Here is a 21,896-nt window from a genome sequence, read left to right on the forward strand (position 1 = left end):
TCTCGGTGTACTTCCTGTTTTACTTTGATAGTCTCCCGTCAGTGTACATCACGGTGTTTACTCCTGCCCTGTCCCGTTATGGTTATTCGTTGTTAGCTGCCCATTCCATAGATACTAATGCACCATCATACCATCAGAGATGCAGACTCTTGATAATAAGTTGGAGTTTCCTCTTCAGTCTGAAGGACACAGTATCTATGTTCTCTAAATCTGCTAGAACTTGTGCTTTTATACAAGTACCATCTATTTTATTTAAAAAACAATGTAATGAAAAGAGTTCGTAATTAGCAAAACGTCACAATACAAAATTCCATTTACTTTATTTCAAAGATTTATTTTAATTTGGATTGCACCATCATTTTCCTCTGCTGCTTCTGTCTACTCAGGAGATGAGAATCTGCCAAAGAACAGGATGGACTTGGTCTTGTTGTGTCTGATGAAGAAGAGGAAGGGGTGATCTGCTCTGAAGTGTGTGTCCGGTATATAACAAAGTAGCATGATCATAGCACCTGTGGCTGCAGCGGCCTCTGTGCCCTCCTCGTTCACCTCCACAAAGGCCTTGTGGGCCATCGTAGACAGGAAGAGCCCCCCTTCACCGTTCATGCCAGACAGGTCAGCGCTTCCTGCACAGAACACGTTCTTCATACCCAGTTTAGCCAGAGGATCATTCAGCTCGTAGTCTTCCTCCAGCTTGAACTTTGGCAGGTGAAGGACAACTTCTGAATCAACATCCATGTTTTTCCTGTCGGTCCATTCATTCAGCCTCTCCTGTGTTAGCTCCTTCTCCAGCTGGAACACAGTTAATACATTTTGTCATATTTCTTTTGCTCATATTTAAATTCATTTTATACACGAAATCAGAAGCGGTCTGTTAAATGATCAAATTTAAGTAAACTGAAGTGAAGCAGAAGAGTTTTTGTGTCTTTTCTTTACAGGAAGTTGTTTCTAGGCTGTGTACCTTCAGCAGAGGGCCTGAGCCGTCTGAGGACTCCTTAGGCAGCAGAATGAACATGCTGAGCTCCTCACCCACATAGGGCAGCTCCAGGATCTGCAAATCATGGTCAGCAATGTAGTTGTAGGGAAGCTTCTTCCTCTGGTGCATCATCTGGACTGGTACGGTCTCATTCTGACACACAGGAAATCCAGGCGACCAGATCATGTTATCATAAAGCTTCTGATGGTGTTTACCTTAAACATTTTACAGTTTCCTGTATTCAGACTTTGAGTCCAGATTTTGTAACCTTCAGTTAAATTTCTACCTGTTTGATTTTAAAGGGCATCTCTTTGGTGTTTGCCTCTTTAAACGGGTTCTTCCAGTTGCCCTTGAAGTAGACAGCATTGACCAGAGCCAGTCTGGTATCTGCGTCGACTGTTCCTGGCTTCAGAAGGTCTTTTATCTTATCTGACAGGAAATACAGAAACAACAATATTTCATTATAATCCACAGAGGATGCTAAAATGATTCCCTGCTGTTCAGGCTGTGGAAGATGCACATTCTCACTTTCTGTCTGCTGCTCGACCCAGCTGTTGATCTCTGCTCTGCACGCCTCTGGAGCTCCGATGAAGTCCACAGTCTTCAGGTCTGCCTGGTAGTACTTCTGTGTGGCGTCAAGGAAGTCCTGCAGAGAGCAGACATCTGTTTATTAATCCAGTCTTTGTAATGAAGAACTTTATGAAGAGAATCATTGATGTGGACACTCACTGGGAGGAAGTGGGCAGTGTTTTCTCCATAAAGACGGTTGGCTAGTTTCAGGATGTAGGATGCAGATGGTGAGTTGATGTCAGCGTTCAGTTTCTGGAAGTCTGCATGGACGCCTTCACCTGAGCTGAATGAGAGGGCCTGTGTGGCATTGAAGACAAAGACTGAAAGGATGTGACACTGAGCCTGAGCGACCCTAATGTAACAATTTATGGTCCAAAGGTAGAAACTGGACAACTTTATTCTTTCAGCATCAGGTTTAATAATGGTAAATGGTAAATGGCCTGTATTTATATAGCGCTTTACTAGTCCCTAAGGACCCCAAAGCGCTTTACATATCCAGTCATCCACCCATTCACGCACACATTCACACACTGGTGATGGCAAGCTACATTGTAGCCACAGCCACCCTGGGGCGCACTGACAGACACTGGCGCCACCGGGCCCTCTGACCACCACCAGTAGGCAACGGGTGAAGTGTCTTGCCCAAGGACACAACAACCAAGACTGTCCAAGCCGGGGCTCGAACCGGCAACCTTCCGATTACAAGGCGAACTCCCAACTCTTGAGCCACGATCGCCCCGTAATAACCTTTAACATACTGTCAGTCTCACTGAACATCATGCTCTCAGTAACTATACTGCTTGTGCGTTTTATGGACTTTCATGCCATTTATATAACATTCTAGCTTCATATGTTATTTACATGATGGTATATTGTTAGAACAATGAATTTTTGACGTTATAACGTGATATAGTTCGATTTTTCTTTTGCCTGGGTGGCAGCTCAACGCTTCCGTAACTGCTTTTAAAATACAACGAGGGCTTGAAGTTGCAATCATGCTGGCTGATCAACTGACAGCGCGGTGCAACTAACAAGTGACAGTGAGCTGACCTGAGCCATCTGAGCTGCAGTGTCTCCTTTAGCTCCCAAGTAGACCATGGCCAGGGCTGAGCTGATGCTCAGAGGAGAGACAAAGATGTTTCCAGCAGGGTTTGCCTGGTTCAGAGTGCGGAACAGCTCCAAGGCAAAGGCTGTGTTTGAGCTGCTGACGGCGGACATGGCTGATGTTGTTTTCCTGCAAACAACCGTTTAAACTGCTACAGCATTACATACTGAAAACATAACAAGAGACTTAAAGCAATGAGAAAAAACCTTACCGGAAGTAACACCAGCACTGCTGGAGAATAAAGAAAATCAAAGGATTCCTATCAGAGTTATCTGTACACCAGTCAGCTTTGCATTTTTTAACAGCCTGAGCTGTTATCACATTAGCTGGTGTCTATGACTCAACCATACTTGACTCGCTGTGTGCGAAAAAAGTCAAAGCAAAATGACAAGACAAAGAAAAGTAAAAATACACTCACACATAAAACAAGGAAAAATCCAGAGGACTACCTGATTTACAAGAGCACAGAACTGTGGTGAGACAGGAGACTGACTGTAGTCCTTCTCTCTGTATAAATAAGGTTGGTGGAAGGAACAAGGGCGGTCCAGTCTTACTGGTTATGGCTCATTTTCCAGAGAACATCATTACTAAATCTCATGGGAAAATCTGAACTGAGAATGCTCAACTCTGATGGGAAATAAAATCCCAGACTGTAAGTTGATGAATCAGAGTGTTCTCTATAATGTGAATCATTATTTCTGACATATGTATGTGTCATCTGGGGAAGAAGGACTTTTCTTACCTAGCTGTTGCATGCCCAGTGGTGCAGTGGCCTCTGTGCCCTCCTCGTTCACCTCCACAAAGGCCTTGTGGGCCATCGTAGACAGGAAGAGCCCCCCTTCACCGTTCATGCCAGACACGTCAGTGCTTCCTGCACAGAACACGTCCTTCATACCCAGTTTAGCCAGAGGATCATTCAGCTCATAGTCTTCCTCCAGCTTGAGCTTTGGCAGGTGAACAAGAACTTCTGAATGAACTTCCATGTTTTTCCTGTCGGTCCATTCATTCAGCCTCTCCTGTGTTAGCTCCTTCTCCAGCTGGAACACAGTTAATACATTTTGTCATATTTCTTTCGCTCATATTTAAATTCATTTTATACATGAAATCAGGAGCGGTCTGTTAAATTCTTAAGTGATCAAATTCAATAAAGTAAACTGAAGTGAAGCAGAAGAGTTTTTGTGTCTTTTCTTTACAGGAAGTTGTTTCTAGGCTGTGTACCTTCAGCAGAGGGTCTGAGCCGTCTGAGGACTCCTTAGGCAGCAGAATGAACATGCTGAGCTCATCACCCACATAGGGCAGCTCCATAATCTGCAAATCATGGTCAGCAATGTAGTTGTAGGGAAGCTTCTTCCTCTGGTGCATCATCTGGACTGGTACGGTCTCATTCTGACACACAGGAAATCCAGGCGACCAGATCATGTTATCATAAAGCTTCTGATGGTGTTTACCTTAAACATTTGACACAGTTTCCTGTATTCAGACTTTGTGTCCAGATCTTGTAACCTTCAGTTAAATTTCTACCTGTTTGATTTTAAAGGGCATCTCTTTGGTGTTTGCCCCTTTAAACGGGTTCTTCCAGTTGCCCTTGAAGTAGACAGCATTGACCAGAGCCAGTCTGGTATCTGCGTTGACTGTTCCTGGCTTCAGAAGGTCTTTTATCTTATCTGACAGGAAATACAGAAACACGGGTCGCGGAGTATGGGAGTGCCTACTGGGGTCAGTGGGGGAGCTGACCCCAGGGAGGGGTCACCTGCCCCTCCCTTCCTTTCCTCCCCATCTCCAGCTGCCTCCCTCTTCCCGCTCCACCACAACCACCCACACATGCAGGGCCTTGGAGTAGGGGTATGTCACCAGGGTGCAGAGGAGGCTACCCCCCCTCCCCTCTGTCCCCTTCTGGCTGCCTCTGCCTCAATTTTATCCCACAACTTAGACATTCACATTATTCACACTCTCATTACGCATACATATAGGATCTTGGGGGTGGGCACGATACACGGAATCCAAGTTACCATCAGGGTGTACACCTCACCCCTGGCATCGTTGCCTACCTCTCAATTTTAAATACACGTAGACATTGAGGGCTAGCAGGAGGGACTATGCGCTTACCTGCTGCTCTCTGGCAGGTAGCTCCATGCCCTCCTGGGTTTTCAATGCACCTTAGAACACACATGCATCAACACTACAATGAGCGGGTGGAGGGAGGTTTGGAGTCTTTTCTCACCCCCATTCTCTGCGGCCTGCTGGAGCGGGGGGGCTAGGAGGAGTTGGCCGTCCGGCTGCGGTCTGGGGTGTGGGGCCTCCCTGCTGCTGCGGAGTCGGGGCGGTCTGCCTCTCCCCACCGCAGGGAAAAGGGTAACACCACCTGGGTCTGGGTGCGGTTCCCCCCTCCAGGGGCAAGGGTACCTAGACCCGGTTTGTAGAGTACGCTTGGGGAGTGTGATCGTGTGTACAGCGTCTCTTTATGTCTGTCTCCACGTCGGTTGAGTGTGAAGTGCACATGAGAGCATGAGGGTGGGAATGGATGCTTGTGTCTGTGTGTGCCTGTATGTCTGTGTCTATATGTCAGGTTGGGTATCAGACGCCACCTCTCTGGGGACATCTCGGGCCCTCCAAGGTTTGGAGGCCTATCTCCACCCACCACCACTTCCCCTGCCGGTGGCGGACTCCCTCAGGTGTTGGTGCGTTGGTGGTTCTTTGTATCTGGGGGCGTCCGGGTACACACCGGCTCACTCCTTGGCGGCCACTTATTGGGGCTCGCTCGGGCCACTTCGGAGGTGGGGTGCCCCCGGCCTCTCGGCCTGGGGCTCGGTCACTCAGGCACAGCTGGCTGCCGGCGGAGTTCACGGGCGCGTCACTGCAACTCCCCCTGGCTTCTGCTCCGCGGCTGCTGAGTGAGCCCTCATCTGGGACTCTCCTCAGCTCTTACTGGGACAGTGGCGCGGCTGCCCCTCTGTTGGTCTTCCTTGGTCTCTTGTGTTCTGGGGGCCTCTGGATGTCTGGAGTTTTGATCTCCTCCATACCTGCTTCATACCCTGGAGGACGGGGCTGTGGCTCCCCCACACTCCCTAGCAGATCATTACATGGAGAAACCTTTGGAATGCAAGCATGCTGATCCACACAGGTATGCACACAGGTGTACACACGGGTATTCACAGACGCGGACTACAGCTTTCTTGGCTGCTGCCTCAAAGCACATTGTACGCTGTCTATCTTGCGTGCTGCACAATATCGTTTATTATTTAGTAACTAAATAATATCTACGGCTAGCTAGTTTATTGTGATGGTGCTTTTTTTTTTCTTATTATGTTGCTCTTTGTTGTTTGCTGTCTCCTCTGTTTTTTTCTCCATACAGGTGACCCAGGAGTTTGTTTTTTTTGTTTGTTTGTTTTTTTTCTCTCTCTTCCCCCCCCTTCTCACCGTCTCTTCTCCCCTTTGGTTTTCTTTCTTTCTCTCCCTCTCTTTCTTTCATTCTTTCCCCCTGTCATGTCTGTCCCGTTTGTAACTGAAAATAAAATAAATTCATAATTATAATAAAGGTCAATCAAATGGACCAATATGGCAAGGCCATGATGATCCACTTGGTAAAATAAATCCGCTTGGCATCTTTCTTGGCCTCAAGACAACAATTCTGATGGCTATAGATCCAAACGGGACACAAAAAAAAAAAAAAAAAAAAGGAAGTCCTGCAGAGAGCAGACATCTGTTTATTAATCCAGTCTTTGTAATGAAGAACTTTATGAAGAGAATCATTGATGTGGACACTCACTGGGAGGAAGTGGGCAGTGTTTTCTCCATAAAGACGGTTGGCTAGTTTCAGGATGTAGGATGCAGATGGTGAGTTGATGTCAGCGTTCAGTTTCTGGAAGTCTGCATGGACGCCTTCACCTGAGCTGAATGAGAGGGCCTGTGTGGCATTGAAGACAGAGACTGAAAGGATGTGACACTGAGCCTGAGTGACCCTAACGTAACCATTTATGGTCCAAAGGTAGAAACTGGACAACTTTAATTTTTCAGAAAAAAAGAAAAGTAAGAACCCCCCCCCCCCCCCCCCCAAAAAAAAAAACCCCAAAAGACCTTGTCCTGTAAGTTATATTCCCTTTGGAAGGTTTACTGTATGATAAGGGTATGATGGTTTTGTACATGTTAAGGTTATGCCTCAGTACTTAGTACCAAATAATCCTACCAACATGGAAAAAATTGTTCATGCATTTGTGTCATCACGTTTAGATTATTGTAATTCCCTGTTTACCAGCTTGGACAAATCATCTCTTTCTCACCTCCAAACTATACAAAATGCAGCGGCCAGGCTACTAACATCTTCTAGCAAGCGTGCTCACATTACTCCTATTTTATATTCCTTACATTGGCTCCCAATTGATTTTAGAATACACTTTAAAATTCTTGTTTTAACACTAAATGCACTAAACGGCCAGGACCCAGATCATTTATCCAAGCTTCTCATAAAATATACTGCTGCTGCTTGTCTCTGCTCACAGACTCAGAGTTTGTTGGTTGTTACCCGTACACGACTGAAGACCAAAGGGGACAGATGCTTTCAGTCTGTGGCACCAAGGCTGTGGAACAGTTTACCACCACAACTACGTTTGGTTGACTCTGTGGAATCCTTTAAAAAGCAGTTAAAAACTTTTCTTTTTAAACAAGCCTTCTGTTGATCAACACTTTTTAAATTTTCATTTACTATTAATCTTTTATATTGTGTATATTGTCTATTTTGTTACTTAACTTTCTGTTTATTTTAATCTTTGTGTACAGCGCTTTGTCTATGAAAATAATAATAATAATAATAATCACACGGCATACCACCAAACAAAAATGACAAAAAAAGGATACTGACAATTTTTCCCCGCGCACCAGGTATAGAAGAATTAGCTCAGTTTGTCCCCAGTATAACTTTTTTGTTGTTTTTTTCTGACCACTACTCATGCTAGGGCCTTCATCCAGGTGAGAAATTTCTCCAGGGCCCAGGTCAGATTGACTACTTTTTCTTTTCTGTTGCTATTGCACACGCTGTATCGTCTAACAGCATGACCATTATGTAATTTCTTCTTCGTTTTCTTAGGCAGTTGGCAACTAATTTAATTAGAGCAGGTAGTTGTACTGCCTGCTAGTGGAAGACAACGTAATTGTTCTGCAAGTTACTCACGCCGGTCGCAGGAACCAGATAATCTTCAACGTAACACTTGATCATCTCTCACGGCACTATGCGCCCGCACAGTGGTTGGGAAACACTGGTCTACAGTGACCCCTTGTGGACACTGAGATATTGCGGTGATGAGTAGATGTGATTGTGACTCTACTAATTATGATATTGCCTGTTTCTGTTTTCAGAAAATCATGCTCATAAGTCACACCTACTGTATATTCCATAACAATAAGTTCAAGTATGGCTGCACCAAATTTGGATTGAGCCCGGAAAGATCTCTGATGTAAACAATTCTTCTGTGGAACTTAGTTAAAGACAGTTAACCCAACTCCTGCGGTCTTTCTGAAAGAAGACTTAGTCCAGACTTGTATACCCAGACTTCATGTATTTCTGTATGTATTAATGCATATAGTCTATAGTGTGGATGGGTCCTTATTCTGGTTACAATCTTAAATAATGGTTTGTTTTCAACACACTAACAATACACTAACTAATGGGATGAACATGTGGAAGATCTACTTCTTTTGCTACTAAAGCCAGTTTGATATATGTTATTTGCACATCCATAGAGTTAAGGTTCAGAGTGGTTCTTACAGAAAAGCTGCAAGTGTAAAGCATTTGCTTGGCACTGGCAATATATCAGGGTTTAGCACCAAAACATCTTAGTTAACCAAAATAAAAATAGAAACGAGACTTTTGAAATAAAATCTTAAATTAACTGAAATGACATTAGTAATGGAAAACTAACTACATTTTTTTAAAGGAAATATCCTTTAAAAACTGTTACTACAACTTGCCTATTGAGGCTTTGATGGAAGTGTTTATTGAGTGTACAAATAAAATAATATTAGAAGAAGGGAACAAACTTTATCTTAATTCTAAGAAATGTCCTCAGCTTGAATCAGTTAAGTAGAAGATGAATAAAATAAAATATGGGAAAAAAATACCTTTGTTTTTATGCTGCCTACATTGTAGAGTGTGACTTTGTCCCATTCCCTACTCAGAGACAAAGTGGGATGCAGAAAGATGAGGGAACCCTAAAATCGGTCACAGTGGCTCAATGTGGGGAAAAGAATCACAACTCATAACAATTTCTATTGTGAGTTTTAGATTTTCTTAACGTACAGGCTGTGATCAGCTGATCTGAGCTACTACTGCTCTGAGGTTTACTGCTCTTTGTGAATTTACACAATTCAACAAGATGTTAGCAGAAGTTGTCCTGATGGATTCCACCCTCTGCACTGGCAGTACACTGTTTATGTTGTCTTTATACTAGACCAGAGGTGGGGACCTCCGGGCTTCAAGGGCAGGTCTCCTGCAGGTTTTAGATGTCACCCGGGGTCAGCACACCTGAATCAAATGATTAGTTCATTACCTCTGGAGAACTTCAAGACATGTTGAGGAGAGGGCTGGGTTTCAATTATCGATTTATCGATTAAAATCAATTTTAGCTTGAATAATGGATATTAATTCATTAAATATGAATCGATTTTTAAATATAAATATATTTTGCCAGAAATGCCAGAATCTCAGGTTAAATCTTTCATTTCAACAACCACCAAACAGCTGAAACAGCAAATGAGAGCAAATAAACGGATTCCACACAAAGACGTAAACACCAAGCACAGACCCGACGCATCAGAAACTGAGATGTCGGCTTTCTCACCCAACAACACGTACACGGACACGCCGTCAGGGCTGAAAGCCGATGGCTCACAGATTCTGAAGCTGCAGGTTTTGTCACTCTGACCAAAATTCACTGAACCAGCAGCAAAATAAGATCCAAACTGCGCTTCACATTTGATAAACATCGTCATTAATTCCCTCTTACTTTTGCTGTTTTTCTTCCACCACGATAAACTTCACACTTCCTGCACAGCTCTGTCTCTCAGTACTTCAAGAACAGTTTCCCATCTCAAATGTCTGTTTTCCGATTATTTGTTTGCTTGTTACGCTGTCCCCCCCCACAAATGACCTCCGACAAGTAAGCCTCATTTCCGCTGTTCAATACCGCAGAAATGTGTTTTATCCTCGGTTACTTTGACACAAAGGCATCTGCTGTGATGCTCACACCTCTGATGAAGTCTCGCAAGTCTCAGTACTGATAAATTTCTCTGGATCGGGGATTAAATCAGGACCTTGTGAATCGGAGAGATTTTAAATCAGCTGTCAGACTGTACAATCAGAACTGCTCCCAACAAACATAGATGTTTACATCAGTGCAGTAACTTGTACTATTTTATCAACCGATTCACACTATAACCAGGGTTGGCCTCTTATCTGTATTTAATTTTATTGAATTTAATAACGGTACAGTACTCTGTTTTTGGTAACCATTGTCCTTGATATAAATATGTAAAAATTGTGTATGTTTCTGTTCTGTGGCTTGTGTGCTGTTTGTTTGTATATGTGTCTTTCTTGCTGCTGTTACACCCAAATTTTCCCTTGTTGGACAATTAAAGGATTCTTCTTCTTCTTCAGTTACTAAATTCAAGCATCATCAGCTGAGCTTCAAATTCAGGCGATCGTGGCTCAAGAGTTGGGAGTTTGCCTTGTAATCGGAAGGTTGCCGGTTCGAGCCCCGGCTTGGACAGTCTCAGTTGTTGTGTCCTTGGGCAAGACACTTCACTGGCGCCTACTGGTGGTGCCAGTGTCCGGCAGCCTCGCCTCTGTCAGTGCGCCCCAGGATGGCTGTGGCTACAATGTAGCTTGCCATCACCAATGGGTGGATGACTGGATGTGTAAAGCGCTTTGGGGTCCTTAGGGACTAGTAAAGTGCTATACATTCATCTCTGTTATACTCTGCACCACAGCCACTGTGCACTAGTCAGACATGTCTAACCTGTTTATCCTGCACTAAACTGCAGAGCATTGTAATGTAATGCAGTCTTTAAATAACACAGTTCGTCTACCTCGTTTTGATTAGCAGCATGTTTCACAATGTCATCAAAACAAAACAAAACAGCTAGCTGTTTCTTTTCTCCCTCTGTGAAATTCAGCAGCTTGACCTTTAGCTGCAACACACTGTGAGACTTATGCTTGCTCCTTTCCAGTATTGCTAGTGTCAAGGGATTTTTGTTTTTATATAATTTGACCAGCTTCATGAAATGTGCTTTTTCTGTTTACTAAGCAATCTACATGTCTATGTGACTTTTCACCTAAATACTTTTGTGATGAACTTATTCAGCTACTAAACCACTTCCTGTTTTTAAAGATTTTTAGAAATCCCCTGTCAGCTAGCTAGATGGTGAACCACAACTTATGGAGATCTGCATTCATGCCACAGTTGTAGCCAATTAAATAAATGAAAACATAAATAAACAAAAAACACTGACCCATTGACCTCTGGCAAATAGCTTGTTTCCCACAAGCTTTTGAAACACGTTTAACTAAATACCAAAAGGTGAATTTTATTTATTCATAAACTTACTGAGGGTGAGAGATTATGCAGTTTATCTATAGACAGCAGCAATGTGTGTTTTTTATAGAGACAAAAAAAACAAAACAGAAATTTTTTTTTTTCTATATGGAAAAACACAGACGGCCACATCTGACAAGACGTTTTGTGAAAACAGGTCAGACTGACTGCTTTTAAAATGCAACGAGGTCTTGAAGTTGCACAGGCATCATGCTAGGAGATCAACTGATGGCGTGGTGCCTGTGCAGTGAGCTGACCTGAGCCATCTGAGCTGTAGTGTCTCCTTTAGCTCCCAGGTAGCCCTGGCCATGGTCCATCCTTGCTCAGAGGGGAAACAAGGATGTTTCCAGCAGGGTCTGTCTGGTTCAGAGTGCCGAACAGCTCCAAGACAAAGGCTGTGTTTGAGCTGCTGACGGCGGACATGGCTGATGGTGTTTTCCTGTAACATGCAAACAACCGTTTAAACTGCTACATCATTACATACCGGAAACACAACAAGAGACTTTAGATTAAAGCATAGAGAAAAAGTGACTTTTTTAGGAGAGCGCATACAGACAGAAACAACCGGAGCTGCCCCACCCACTGAACCTAAGACACCGGACACGGTGCAGCCCGTTTCAGAAACTTGTCAGCAACGACTCTCTGCTCACTTATATGAGACTACAAGCTACTAAAACGAAGACAAATCCAGCGGACTACCTCATTTAAATGTTGAGACACGAGTCTAACTGCAGTCCCTTGTTAGATAGCCAAATCAGCCCAGTACCACTCTGAAGAGCTGCATGATGAAGGTGTGCGACGTCTTGTGTCCAGACAAAACGCAGATTTTGGCAAATGTGAGCCTGATTTAAGAACACAGTTGTGTGAAAGAAGCAAAAACTTCATTGCATACTCTCTTGCTGTGGATGAAAGTACAGACATGATGGACATTGCACAGCTGACCATCTTCATCCGTGGAGTGTAAATATTAGAAACTAAATCGATGCACGGGACAACGACAGGAAAATACTTTTTTTTTTTTTTTTGAAACGTATGTCAAAGTGTAACCGACATGAAACTGCCCTGGGACAACAGATCGAGCTGGTGTTGTGCAGGATGTAGGATCTAGTAAAGATGCAGGAGGAGAACTGTACCGGTGAGTTAACAGCATATCACTGCATCACACACCAGGAAACGCTGTGTGGTACAGTCCTAAAAATGATGGAGCATGTAATGATCACCGTAACGCAAACCGTAAATTTTATCTGGGCTAAAAGTTTAAATCACCTTCAATTTCAGTCTTTTATGTGGGAAATAGATTCAGAGTTTGCCGACATTCCTTATCATACTGAGGTCTGTTGGCTGAGTTGGGGAAAAGCTCTCAATAGAGTTTTTGAGCTCAGCAAGGAAATCTGTCAGTTCATGGACATGGCATGTATGATGCGGTGAAGGCATTTCAAGTGAAACTGTCACAAATGCACCAGTGCAAGCTGCCTCACTTTCCCTGTTGCCAAGTAATGTTGAACCAAGTCAGCGGACTTTGCTCCGTCTACATGCGGCTCCAACCTTGTGTATGCTTTCATTTATTTTTTCTGTGGTTTTTGGCAGCATGTTCATATTTCTAATTTGCATAATTGTGACAGGATATATTTTTATGGAAAGCAAAATATTTAAAGTTAAAGTTTATTTTTTTAAGTTTATTTATTCTGGAATAATATTCCTGTCTGTTTTTATTCATATTTATGTTAAAAAACAACAACATTGTTTTAGTGTGTTTAAAAAATGTTTATCTTGTTTGGCCTGCAACATAAAGTGTGCCTTGAGTTTTGGCCCCCTATGCAATTGAGTTTGACACCCCTGTTTTAAACCTGGGTGTCTGTCTGCTGAATCCAAGTTAGAAGCTGGAGAGGAGGAGCCTGGAAGCAGGAGGCTCTGCCCCCGATTCTACTTTTAAATATCCTAGGAACCCAGTGGCGGTCCTAGCCTGTTTGGTGCCCTGGGCGAACACTCCCTCTGGCGCCCCCCCCCCCCCCCCCCCCCCCACACACACACACACAGACAAAACATATTAAGGATTGTACATTAACATAAAGCTGTTGTACACACACACACACACACATATGAAGAGAGAGAGAGTATGCCTAGTATGCAAACGGCTACCAAACAGCCATCATAATTCGTCATACAATGAGAACAGGACAAATCAACAATTGACAATTGACTAATTAATATTAAAATCTGTAACATAATGTATTGTTTGGAGTTTAGTCTGTTACTGTTACTATTTTTACCATTTCTTCTTGCAGCAAATGTAACACACATAATTTCCTTAGGGATTAATAAAGTATTCTGATTGTTTCAGGATGACCTGCCATTATCCAATGACACATCTGCTTACCTGTATCTTTTGCTCGTTTCTCTTCCTCTTCTTTTCTCTTTTTTCTAAACTGAGCACCTGATGGCTTTGAACTTTTCTTGTCCATCTTCCATTGGTTTTAATTTTGTACTCCAGTATGAACACCCATCCCTCAATCCATGGATCACCACAACATGTCCTAACACACCTAAACCTTAGTTCACAGATTCACTTTGTCTAGGGTGCATTTCTGAAATTTCACACAACCCAGGATTCAAATCATGGGCTTGGATTTACAACATTATAAATGAAATACGCTCTATTTGGAAGCAGCAGGGCCCCCTCCCCTTTTGACGGGTTGTGTGTGAGACTTTAAATCATCAAACTGTAAATTTTAAATTGTTATTGATCCCTTTACCCCGAGTCCTAAAGTGTATATTTATTTTCTTACTCTTATTATATATATTGTTTGTTTACTTGCACTGCTGTAACTGGAGCCTCGTCGTCTCGTCTCTCTATATATTGCTCTGTATGTAGCGGAGATGACAATAAAGTTTACTTTGACCGAGGGCTCTCGCGCTCACTTTCTAAGTCTGTATCATAATGTCTGCTGTTTTCGTGTTTGTTGGTTTGTTTTTATTTTGTTTTATTTTGCGAGTTGGTTTTTAGATGCTGCTCCAGCCGGTCAGAGAATCCCCCGCCGCCCCGCCCTCTCCTCTCTGCGCCGCAAGCAGCAGGCGCACCTCGCAGACGAAGGGCGCCCTTACTCCCAGGAAATGGGCGATAGAAAACCGATCGGTGGCTATGCCATTCCCAGTATGCGCTGGCTGACGTCGGGGCAGCATGAGTACGAGCATTCTTTTTTTTTTTTTTTGCCGATGCCCGTGATGCCGCCCCCCACCACGATGCCGCCCCGAGCAACCGCCCGTGTCGCCCGTATCAAAAACCGCTACTGTAGGAACCACAAGTAAGCCTGCAGTCTGGAAGTGAAGTGCTCTACTGTGAGGTCTTGAGATAAGATTGCCACTACCAGCCTCAGAAACCAATAAACCTTATATGTCACTGCAACATTATCCCATTAGTCTTTAGCCCTGGAGATACTTTGCTATAAGATTCAGAATACAAAGCGCAATGACTGCTTTATATGTGATGGAAGGTTTGAAACCAAGATCCAAAAGGCCAGAGGGAGTTGGCTTGTTGGCAGCTTGTTATTAAGAGTTAGTTGGCTATGGCCTTAGCTCAGTCAGGTCTTGGGTTAAAAAAAAGAAGTGCAATATGTCCATAAGTGAGGCTTTATAATCTAATAATAAAAAAAGAGTCAGAACTCTGGCTGCTGGTCTAGAACAATAGAATATGCACACTAAAGAGCCATCCTTAATAACTCTGATCAGCCACTTTGCAGCAACTTAATCAAACAAAGAAAATCAGTACTGGAAGACTCCTCTCTCTCTAAAACCATTCACACCCACAGCCATCACGCATTTTATTTTTCATGAAAATAGCAGATGAGCTATGTCAGACAGTACATTTCCATTTGGGATAAATAAAGTTTTTATGACCTTTATTTCTTCTTTTTTTTTTTTAGAGAATAATGTTTTTCAAAGACTTGTCAAGGATGAATTCCCAGCTACGAGGGAGCAATGGCACAAGGGGAGGCCCTCCCGAAGCTGAGACTGAGCAAAACTGGAGAGATGTCTGTTAGAAAGAAGCATCACACTACACCAGCATCAAATGGCTAATGGTTTTAATAGCTGAACAAAACTAATCTATATCACATATCGAGACTTCAACAAGGAGTCTGAGGCATAAAGAGCTAAAAACACCAGGACCTGACACGGTCCACACCTTTTAGCTAAAGAGCCACTCAATGATGGACACTCAGCAAAAACAAATGGGCTTTTAGGGACAAAAATGGGTGACTAGAAAATCATAAGGTTTATGATTTTCAGCAGAAATGCTGTGAGCAACAAAAATATGAAAAAGGTTTTCTGGTCTAAGGGACAACACAGACAATTCTGTTCATTTTACAAGTAGTTTTAATCCCATACTGATCTTTAGTGTATTATATAGTATTCTTGTAGTAAAAAAAGTAAAACAAGAGCCGGACTTGTGACTTGTTTGAGAAGCAGAGTGCATCAGTGTTTTTATAAATAAAGAACTGTGTACAACTGAGAAGCTGTGTCGATGCAATCTGTGCCACAATACCATTCTGTTCAAAATAAACTAATAAAAGACTGGACCGATTAAAAGCCTTAATTTCTACATTCATTTCTACAGCCACTGTTTCCAATATTAACCCCCCCCACAAAAACCCAACGTAATTAAGAATGACTTAATGTAAAATAATCAAACTTTATTCACGAATAAAGCAAAAATACAATTTCTTAATTAACTCAACATCACAAAATAAAGGCTTCATTTATACTGTTTTTAAGATGTTTTATTTTAATTTGAACCATCCTTTTCCTCTACTGAGGAGATGAGAATCTGCCAAAGAACAGGATGGACTTGGTCTTATTGTGTCTGATGAAGAAGAGGAAGGGGTGATCTGCTCTGAAGTGTTCCTCCCTCAACATGCAGAATGCTACCATTCCAGCTGTGGCTGCAGCGGCCTCTGTGCCCTCCTCGTTCACCTCCACAAAGGCCTTGTGGGCCACCGTAGACAGGAAGAGCCCCCCTTCACCGTTCATGCCAGACAGGTCAGCGCTTCCTGCACAGAACACGTTCTTCATACCCAGTTTAGCCAGAGGATCATTCAGTTCGTAGTCTTCCTCCAGCTTGAACTTTGGCAGGTGAAGGACAACTTCTGAATCAACATCCATGTTTTTCCTGTCGGTCCATTCATTCAGCCTCTCCTGTGTTAGCTCCTTCTCCAGCTGGAACACAGTTAATACATTTTATGGCATCTTTGTTGTTTAATTTTAACATTGTAAACATCACCTGAGAGCTACTCTATAGTCATAAAACTTTGATAATAAAGCAAAACGCTGACTTTTCTTTATAGGTATTTATTACTAAGTTCTTTACCTTCAGCAGAGGGTCTGAGCCGTCTGAGGACTCTGCAGGCAGAAGAACAAACATGCTGAGCTCCTCATTCACGTAGGGCAACTCCAGGATCTGCAGACCATGGTCATGAATGTAGTTGTAGGGAAGCTTCTTCATCTGGTACATCATCTGGACTGGTACGGTCTCATTCTGACAAACAGCAAACACAAGAAATCCATCTTACTTGAGTTAAATTGCTTTCTCTGTTTAAACTGTATGTCCCCATACTTAAAACAGGATTACATTTAATTTTTACCTGTTTGACTTTAAAGGGCATCTCTTTGGTGTTTGCCTCATCAAATGGGTTCCTCCAGTTGCCCTTGAAGTAGATAGCATTGACCAGAGCCAGTCTGGTATTTGAGCGTACTGTTCCTGGCTTCAGAAGGTCTTTTATCTTATCTGACAGGAAATACAGAAACACAACAATATTTCATTATAATCCACAGAGGATGCTAAAATGATTCCCTGCTGTTCAGGCTGTGGAAGATGCACAGTCTCACTTTCTGTCTGCTGCTCGACCCAGCTGTTGATCTCTGCTCTGCACGCCTCTGGAGCTCCGATGAAGTCCACAGTCTTCAGGTCTGCCTGGTAGTACTTCTGTGTGGCGTCAAGGAAGTCCTGCAGAGAGCAGACATCAGTTTATTAATCCAGTCTTTGTAATGAAGAACTTTATGAAGAGAATCATTGATGTGGACACTCACTGGGAGGAAGTGGGCAGTGTTTTCTCCATAAAGACGGTTGGCTAGTTTCAGGATGTAGGATGCAGATGGTGAGTTGATGTCAGCGTTCAGTTTCTGGAAGTCTGCATGGACGCCTTCACCTGAGCTGAATGAGAGGGCCTGTGTGGCATTGAAGACAAAGACTGAAAGGATGTGACACTGAGCCTGAGCGACCCTAATGTAACAATTTATGGTCCAAAGGCAGAAACTGGACAACTTTATTCTTTCAGCATCAGGTTTAATAATAAGCCTTATTGTGAAACTGTTATATGCTGTTAATATATTTAATATTTATTTTTCATGTCTATAGGAGGCTATTATGATGTGTTATGCTAGACTTTATTATTCATGTGCTTGACCACTGTCCCAGTTTCCAAAAATTCTTATTGCAGCTAAATTTTTTGTGGTTTAGCTGCAGGGGAGGGGTGGAGCAGTGGGTTCAGGGTGTGGTGTCAGGAGAGGCTGACTCACGCACCTGACCATCATCAAATCATGTCTCTCCTTTTAAGGATGTTGCTGGGACCGGAGTAGGAAGCCATGTGGAGTGCTGAAAGGAGAAGGCATCTGAAAAGCTGCGCGAACGAAGTAGGTAAAAAAAAAAACCCATGTCAAAAAAACACCTATAAACGTTCAACACCTTTGCCGGGGCAGGCCCGGAAAATGGCCTAGCTTGCAGCTATGCAGCGGGAGAATGCTTCAGTGTTTCACCGCCAGTTGGAACAGCTGTAGGACCAGTCGAGCATCTGAATGTAGTCGAGCATCAGGTCGCTCGGGCTGGCTATTTGCCGACACATCTGCCGCTCCCAGCTGTGTCCCACTACCATACGGGAAAGGGAGATGGCCCCCATGCCTTCCTGGAGGTCTTTTGGGCCACAGCGGAAGCGTCCCATTGGCTGGAGGAGTTCTTCACCACCATGGCCCACCGCCACGGAGCTGCGAGAGGCATTAACCTGCTTGCCTCTGCTTTTTCTCCACAGGTCCTGGTGGCTACACACCCTCTCCTTGATCTGAGAGGGGTATACAGCGTACCAGTAAGGTGTCAAGGGGGTATACACCAGGCCTTGGTGGACATGGGCTGCACGCAGACCCTGGTTCACCAAACACTGATTCGAACCAGGGAATTGTTGGAGGCAGAGTGGGTGGAGCTTAGCTGTGTGCATGGGGACATACATGAACATCCCATAGTGCAGCTGCAAATTAAATACAAGGGCAAAACACATAGAGTAAAGGCTGGAGTTAACCCACAGCTGACACATCCCTTAATTCTGGGGACAGATTGGCCGGGGTATAATAACCTGCAGCGTCTGTGCTGCGCTAAGTGGTGATGCGGGGGTCGTGTGGCGCTGCCGGCTTGAGTTTATTCACTCCTGGAAGAGTTTCTGCTGGAGCAGTCTTGGAAGGACACCCTGCGCTCAGCCTTCAACCAAGTGATAAAAATTAATGTTCACATGGTGCACCTTGAAAAAACATTTTATTTAACCAAAATAAAAACAGAAACAAGACTTTTGAAAGAAGAATGAGAAAACTGGGATACAGAAAGATGAGGGAACCCTAAAATCGGTCACATTAGCTCAGCGTGGGGGAAAGAATCTCAACTCGCAATAATTTCTATTGTGAGTTTTAGATTTTCTTAATGTACGAGCTGTGATCAGCTGATCTGGGCTCCTGTTGCCCTGAGGTTTACTGCTCGTTGTGGATTTACACAACCAAATTCAACAACATGTCAGCAGAAGTTGTGCTGGCTGACTTCCATCCTCTACACTGGCAGTACACTGTTTATGTTGTCTTTATACTAGACAGTAAAAAACTGGAATGAAGGAGGAATTCAGTTAATGCTGTACTGCAATCTAACCTGTTTATCCTGCACTAAACTGCAGAGCATTGTAATGTAGTCTTTAAATAACACAGGTCGTCTACCTCAGTTTGATTAGCAGCACAATATCATCAAAACAAAACAGCTAGCTCTCTTTCTGTTCTCCCTCTGTGAAATTCAGCAGCTGGACCTTTAGGTAACAACACACTGTGAGACAAACTCCACACAAACAGTTTGTGTGCTTGCTGGTATTTATTGAGCTGATAGAAACCTTGCCTTTAAGACTACCTGCCACTCAAAAAACATCACTCCCTTTATGCTTGCTCCTTTCCAGTATTGCTAGCTAGATGGTGAAGTACCACAACCACAACTTATGCAGATCTGCTCTCATTCCACAGTTATGGCCAAATAAATAAATAAATAAAAACATAGATAAACAAAAAACACTGACCCATTTTACCCTCTCAGGCTCAAATTAAGTTTTTGTTGCTAATGCACAAAAGAATACCTGCAGTGGTATTTCTGAGTAAAAAAAACCTCATAAAATATGTATGTGGGGTAATCAGATTGTTAGCTTTTAACTGTTGCAAATCTGCAACGCCTGCCTTGAGAGGGTTAACCACTGAGTAAGGCACTTTTGAAGCTTCTATCTATTTTAATGCGACATCAGAATCAGAATACTTTATTAATCCCAAAGGAAATTATGGGTTACAGCAGGCAGCACGCTAATGGCCCTTGGTGATTGACGTACACAAATATGTACATCAATCTTTCAAGATTTGTATCCATGTACTCCATTCTATTCGGGGAGTACTTCAATGCAGAAAGAGTCTCTAAAAATAACCCATGATTTGTTTGTGCTGTTGTTACACACATTAGTCTTATCTGGAAGTTAATCATCTTCTTTGCAGTTTTTTTTTAAATTGAGGTTTCTAATCCAAATTGTGAAACTGATACTAATATCATTCATTCATTAGCCTGCTGCCTGTCACACTGGAGATTAAACTGTATTAGATGAAACTCTCCCAGTATAAAAGTCATTATTCTATGTAAAGGACAAGCGAGGATTTATAACTATGGATTAAAGCTGTCAAAACCAAACTGTTTTTTTAAACTGAAATTAATGTTCACCTGCTAGTTTTTCTTTTACAGTGTTCTGTTTTTTAAGCAAACAATAGATATCTTGTTGAGAGGCGTTTATTGAGGTCAAAGTCCAGATGCTGTTTCAGTGCCTCTCCCAGGACACACCTTTCAGTTTATGGTTAGGCGGGTATTTGGGCCAATACTGATAGACTAAGTGCAAAAGTCACAAGCTATATATATATATATATATATATATATATATATATATATATATATATATACTACTAAAAGTTGTGCAAAAATGCAGTGCAGGGAACAAGTGACAGTGAGCTGACCTGAGCCATCTGAGCTGCAGTGTCTCCTTTAGCTCCCAGGTAGACCATGGCCAGGGCTGAGCTGATGCTCAGAGGAGAGATAAAGATGTTCCCGGCAGAGTTTGCCTGGCTCAGAGTGCGGAACAGCTCCAAGGCAAAGACTGTGTTTGAGCTGCTGACGGCGGACATGGCTGACGACGTACGGTTTTCCTGTAAAGTGCAACAAAACTAAAAATAAATAATGCACTATACGCATTTTGTCATGTAACACAATCCGCAATGCATATGAACCTTTACATTTTAAACACCCTAAACCGTCACTACAGAAACATAGAGCAAATTCAAAAAGCAGCTGAATGTAAAACACGAGATAAAAGTATAAGGCAAGTTACCGGGATTTAAACCGTCACACGTCAACTTTAGCAGGCGTAAATACGCATCTCAAATACAGCTCGTCGCTCGATGTGCGTTGTTACGAAAGCAGAAGTTGTTTTTACATTACCGGATGTTCCTGCGGCTGAAGTACGGTTTGCTCGCACAAAAACAGGGAAAGTGAAAGCAAAACGTAAAGGAAGGCAAAATGTCCCCAAAATATCCTAGAAACGGTGAGGGGATCCGCAGGCTGACCGCTGCTCATTTATACAGAGCGCACAGCGTGGTGTGACAGGACAGGCTTCAGTGTGGGTGGGTGGAACGCGTGAATGGGCGATAAGTCACTGACGGTGACAAAACACGGTATTATACTGAGGAAGAAACAAAAATGCAGTTGGACAGAGCTGTGGACGTGTTTGTACAACCTGTAGAACACCACACTGTGCTGTCGGCACCACACAAAACTCCCATCCACGTTTTTCACGTGTGTTTATTTAATATATGGGTTTTTTTTATACTGTTCAAAGATTACGTGGTGAGCTTACCAAGACAAAACCCCACCGATCTACCTGAGTGGCAACTAGCGTAACTCTGGCTGACAAAGCAGAGTTCACTTTTTTTAATGTAAATCTGTGTAATGTCTTCAAACTATAGTCTAAACCAGAATCAGGCAAACAAACAATCCAATCAGGCCCATTGGACGAAGTTTCTGTTTTTCTTTCTATTATAGAAATTACTGCGTGATTATTGCAACTATAGGTAAAAGAAGAAAAAACTCACAGGGCAGTCTGGACAATGAGCTACCAGAACTTTTTCTGCAGTTTTACACATTTATTTCTTACAATTTAAAACCAACGAATCATGCAGATTTCTTTCATTTAGTGCTGCAGCATTTCTCTGTCAACAACATACAGATTTAATTGCACCTTTTTCTTATATTAGGATATCGCCAGGATTAAATGTGGAAATAAACTTCTGTACAGTA

General features: G+C 42.9%; 3 protein-coding genes and 1 long non-coding RNA gene across 6 annotated transcripts; 1 reads left to right on the plus strand and 3 right to left on the minus strand.

Moving 5' to 3' along the window:
- Window positions 1-367: 367 nt before the first annotated feature.
- LOC146555150 (leukocyte elastase inhibitor-like) lies at window positions 368-3,007 on the minus strand. Of its 2 annotated transcripts, XM_085252965.1 has the most exons (7): window positions 2,860-3,007; window positions 2,594-2,777; window positions 1,703-1,840; window positions 1,502-1,619; window positions 1,260-1,402; window positions 959-1,126; window positions 368-789 (listed from the first exon to the last, which is right to left on the minus strand). In XM_085252965.1, the coding sequence occupies exons 2-7, from the start codon at window positions 2,759-2,761 to the stop codon at window positions 379-381; spliced, it is 1,146 nt and encodes a 381-aa protein (XP_085109091.1). In that variant the 5' UTR covers window positions 2,762-2,777; window positions 2,860-3,007; the 3' UTR covers window positions 368-378. The 2 variants fall into 2 exon arrangements, with proteins under 2 accessions (XP_085109091.1, XP_085109092.1); XM_085252966.1 differs by lacking the exon at window positions 2,860-3,007 and having other exon boundaries at window positions 2,594-2,793.
- LOC146555151 (leukocyte elastase inhibitor-like) lies at window positions 2,792-7,592 on the minus strand. Its single transcript, XM_085252820.1, has 5 exons — window positions 7,583-7,592; window positions 4,170-4,312; window positions 3,867-4,034; window positions 3,391-3,685; window positions 2,792-2,814 (listed from the first exon to the last, which is right to left on the minus strand). Exons 1-5 carry the CDS (start codon window positions 7,590-7,592, stop codon window positions 2,792-2,794), a joined length of 639 nt encoding a protein of 212 aa, XP_085108946.1.
- Window positions 7,593-11,781: 4,189 nt separating this feature from the next.
- On the plus strand, window positions 11,782-15,976 carry LOC146555152 (uncharacterized). Its single transcript, XR_014889333.1, has 3 exons — window positions 11,782-12,365; window positions 14,235-14,532; window positions 15,151-15,976. It is a non-coding gene; the product is annotated as an uncharacterized LOC146555152 (long non-coding RNA).
- Window positions 15,898-21,221, minus strand: LOC146555153 (leukocyte elastase inhibitor-like). 2 transcript variants are annotated; one of them, XM_085252961.1, is made up of 7 exons: window positions 21,042-21,221; window positions 20,561-20,749; window positions 17,312-17,449; window positions 17,111-17,228; window positions 16,867-17,009; window positions 16,593-16,760; window positions 15,898-16,441 (listed from the first exon to the last, which is right to left on the minus strand). In XM_085252961.1, exons 1-7 carry the CDS (start codon window positions 21,174-21,176, stop codon window positions 16,034-16,036), a joined length of 1,299 nt encoding a protein of 432 aa, XP_085109087.1. In that variant the 5' UTR covers window positions 21,177-21,221; the 3' UTR covers window positions 15,898-16,033. The 2 variants fall into 2 exon arrangements, with proteins under 2 accessions (XP_085109087.1, XP_085109088.1); XM_085252962.1 differs by having other exon boundaries at window positions 20,932-21,068.
- Between the last annotated feature and the right edge of the window lie 675 nt (window positions 21,222-21,896).

The sequence above is a fragment of the Mchenga conophoros genome, linkage group LG17 (genome assembly GCF_057382185.1).
Source record: "Mchenga conophoros isolate Kocher_MC1m ecotype Shallow Benthic linkage group LG17, M_conophoros_male_GT1.1, whole genome shotgun sequence".
Classification (NCBI taxonomy): domain Eukaryota; kingdom Metazoa; phylum Chordata; class Actinopteri; order Cichliformes; family Cichlidae; genus Mchenga; species Mchenga conophoros.

Excerpts from the sequence above, each read along its gene's own strand:
- LOC146555150 (XM_085252965.1), bottom strand. The coding sequence starts at position 2,761 with ATGTCCGCCGTCAGCAGCTCAAACACAGCCTTTGCCTTGGAGCTGTTC. Across the intron at positions 1,127-1,259 it reads TGCCCTTTAAAATCAAACAG|AATGAGACCGTACCAGTCCA; the intron begins GTAGAAATTTAA and ends CCTGTGTGTCAG. Across the intron at positions 790-958 it reads GCTCAGGCCCTCTGCTGAAG|CTGGAGAAGGAGCTAACACA; the intron begins GTACACAGCCTA and ends ACTGTGTTCCAG.
- LOC146555151 (XM_085252820.1), bottom strand. Across the intron at positions 4,035-4,169 it reads TGCCCTTTAAAATCAAACAG|AATGAGACCGTACCAGTCCA; the intron begins GTAGAAATTTAA and ends CCTGTGTGTCAG. Across the intron at positions 3,686-3,866 it reads GCTCAGACCCTCTGCTGAAG|CTGGAGAAGGAGCTAACACA; the intron begins GTACACAGCCTA and ends ACTGTGTTCCAG.
- LOC146555153 (XM_085252961.1), bottom strand. The coding sequence starts at position 21,176 with ATGAGCAGCGGTCAGCCTGCGGATCCCCTCACCGTTTCTAGGATATTT. Across the intron at positions 20,750-21,041 it reads TTCAGCCGCAGGAACATCCG|GAAAACCGTACGTCGTCAGC; the intron begins GTAATGTAAAAA and ends TGCACTTTACAG. Across the intron at positions 17,010-17,110 it reads GGTCGAGCAGCAGACAGAAA|ATAAGATAAAAGACCTTCTG; the intron begins GTGAGACTGTGC and ends ATTTCCTGTCAG.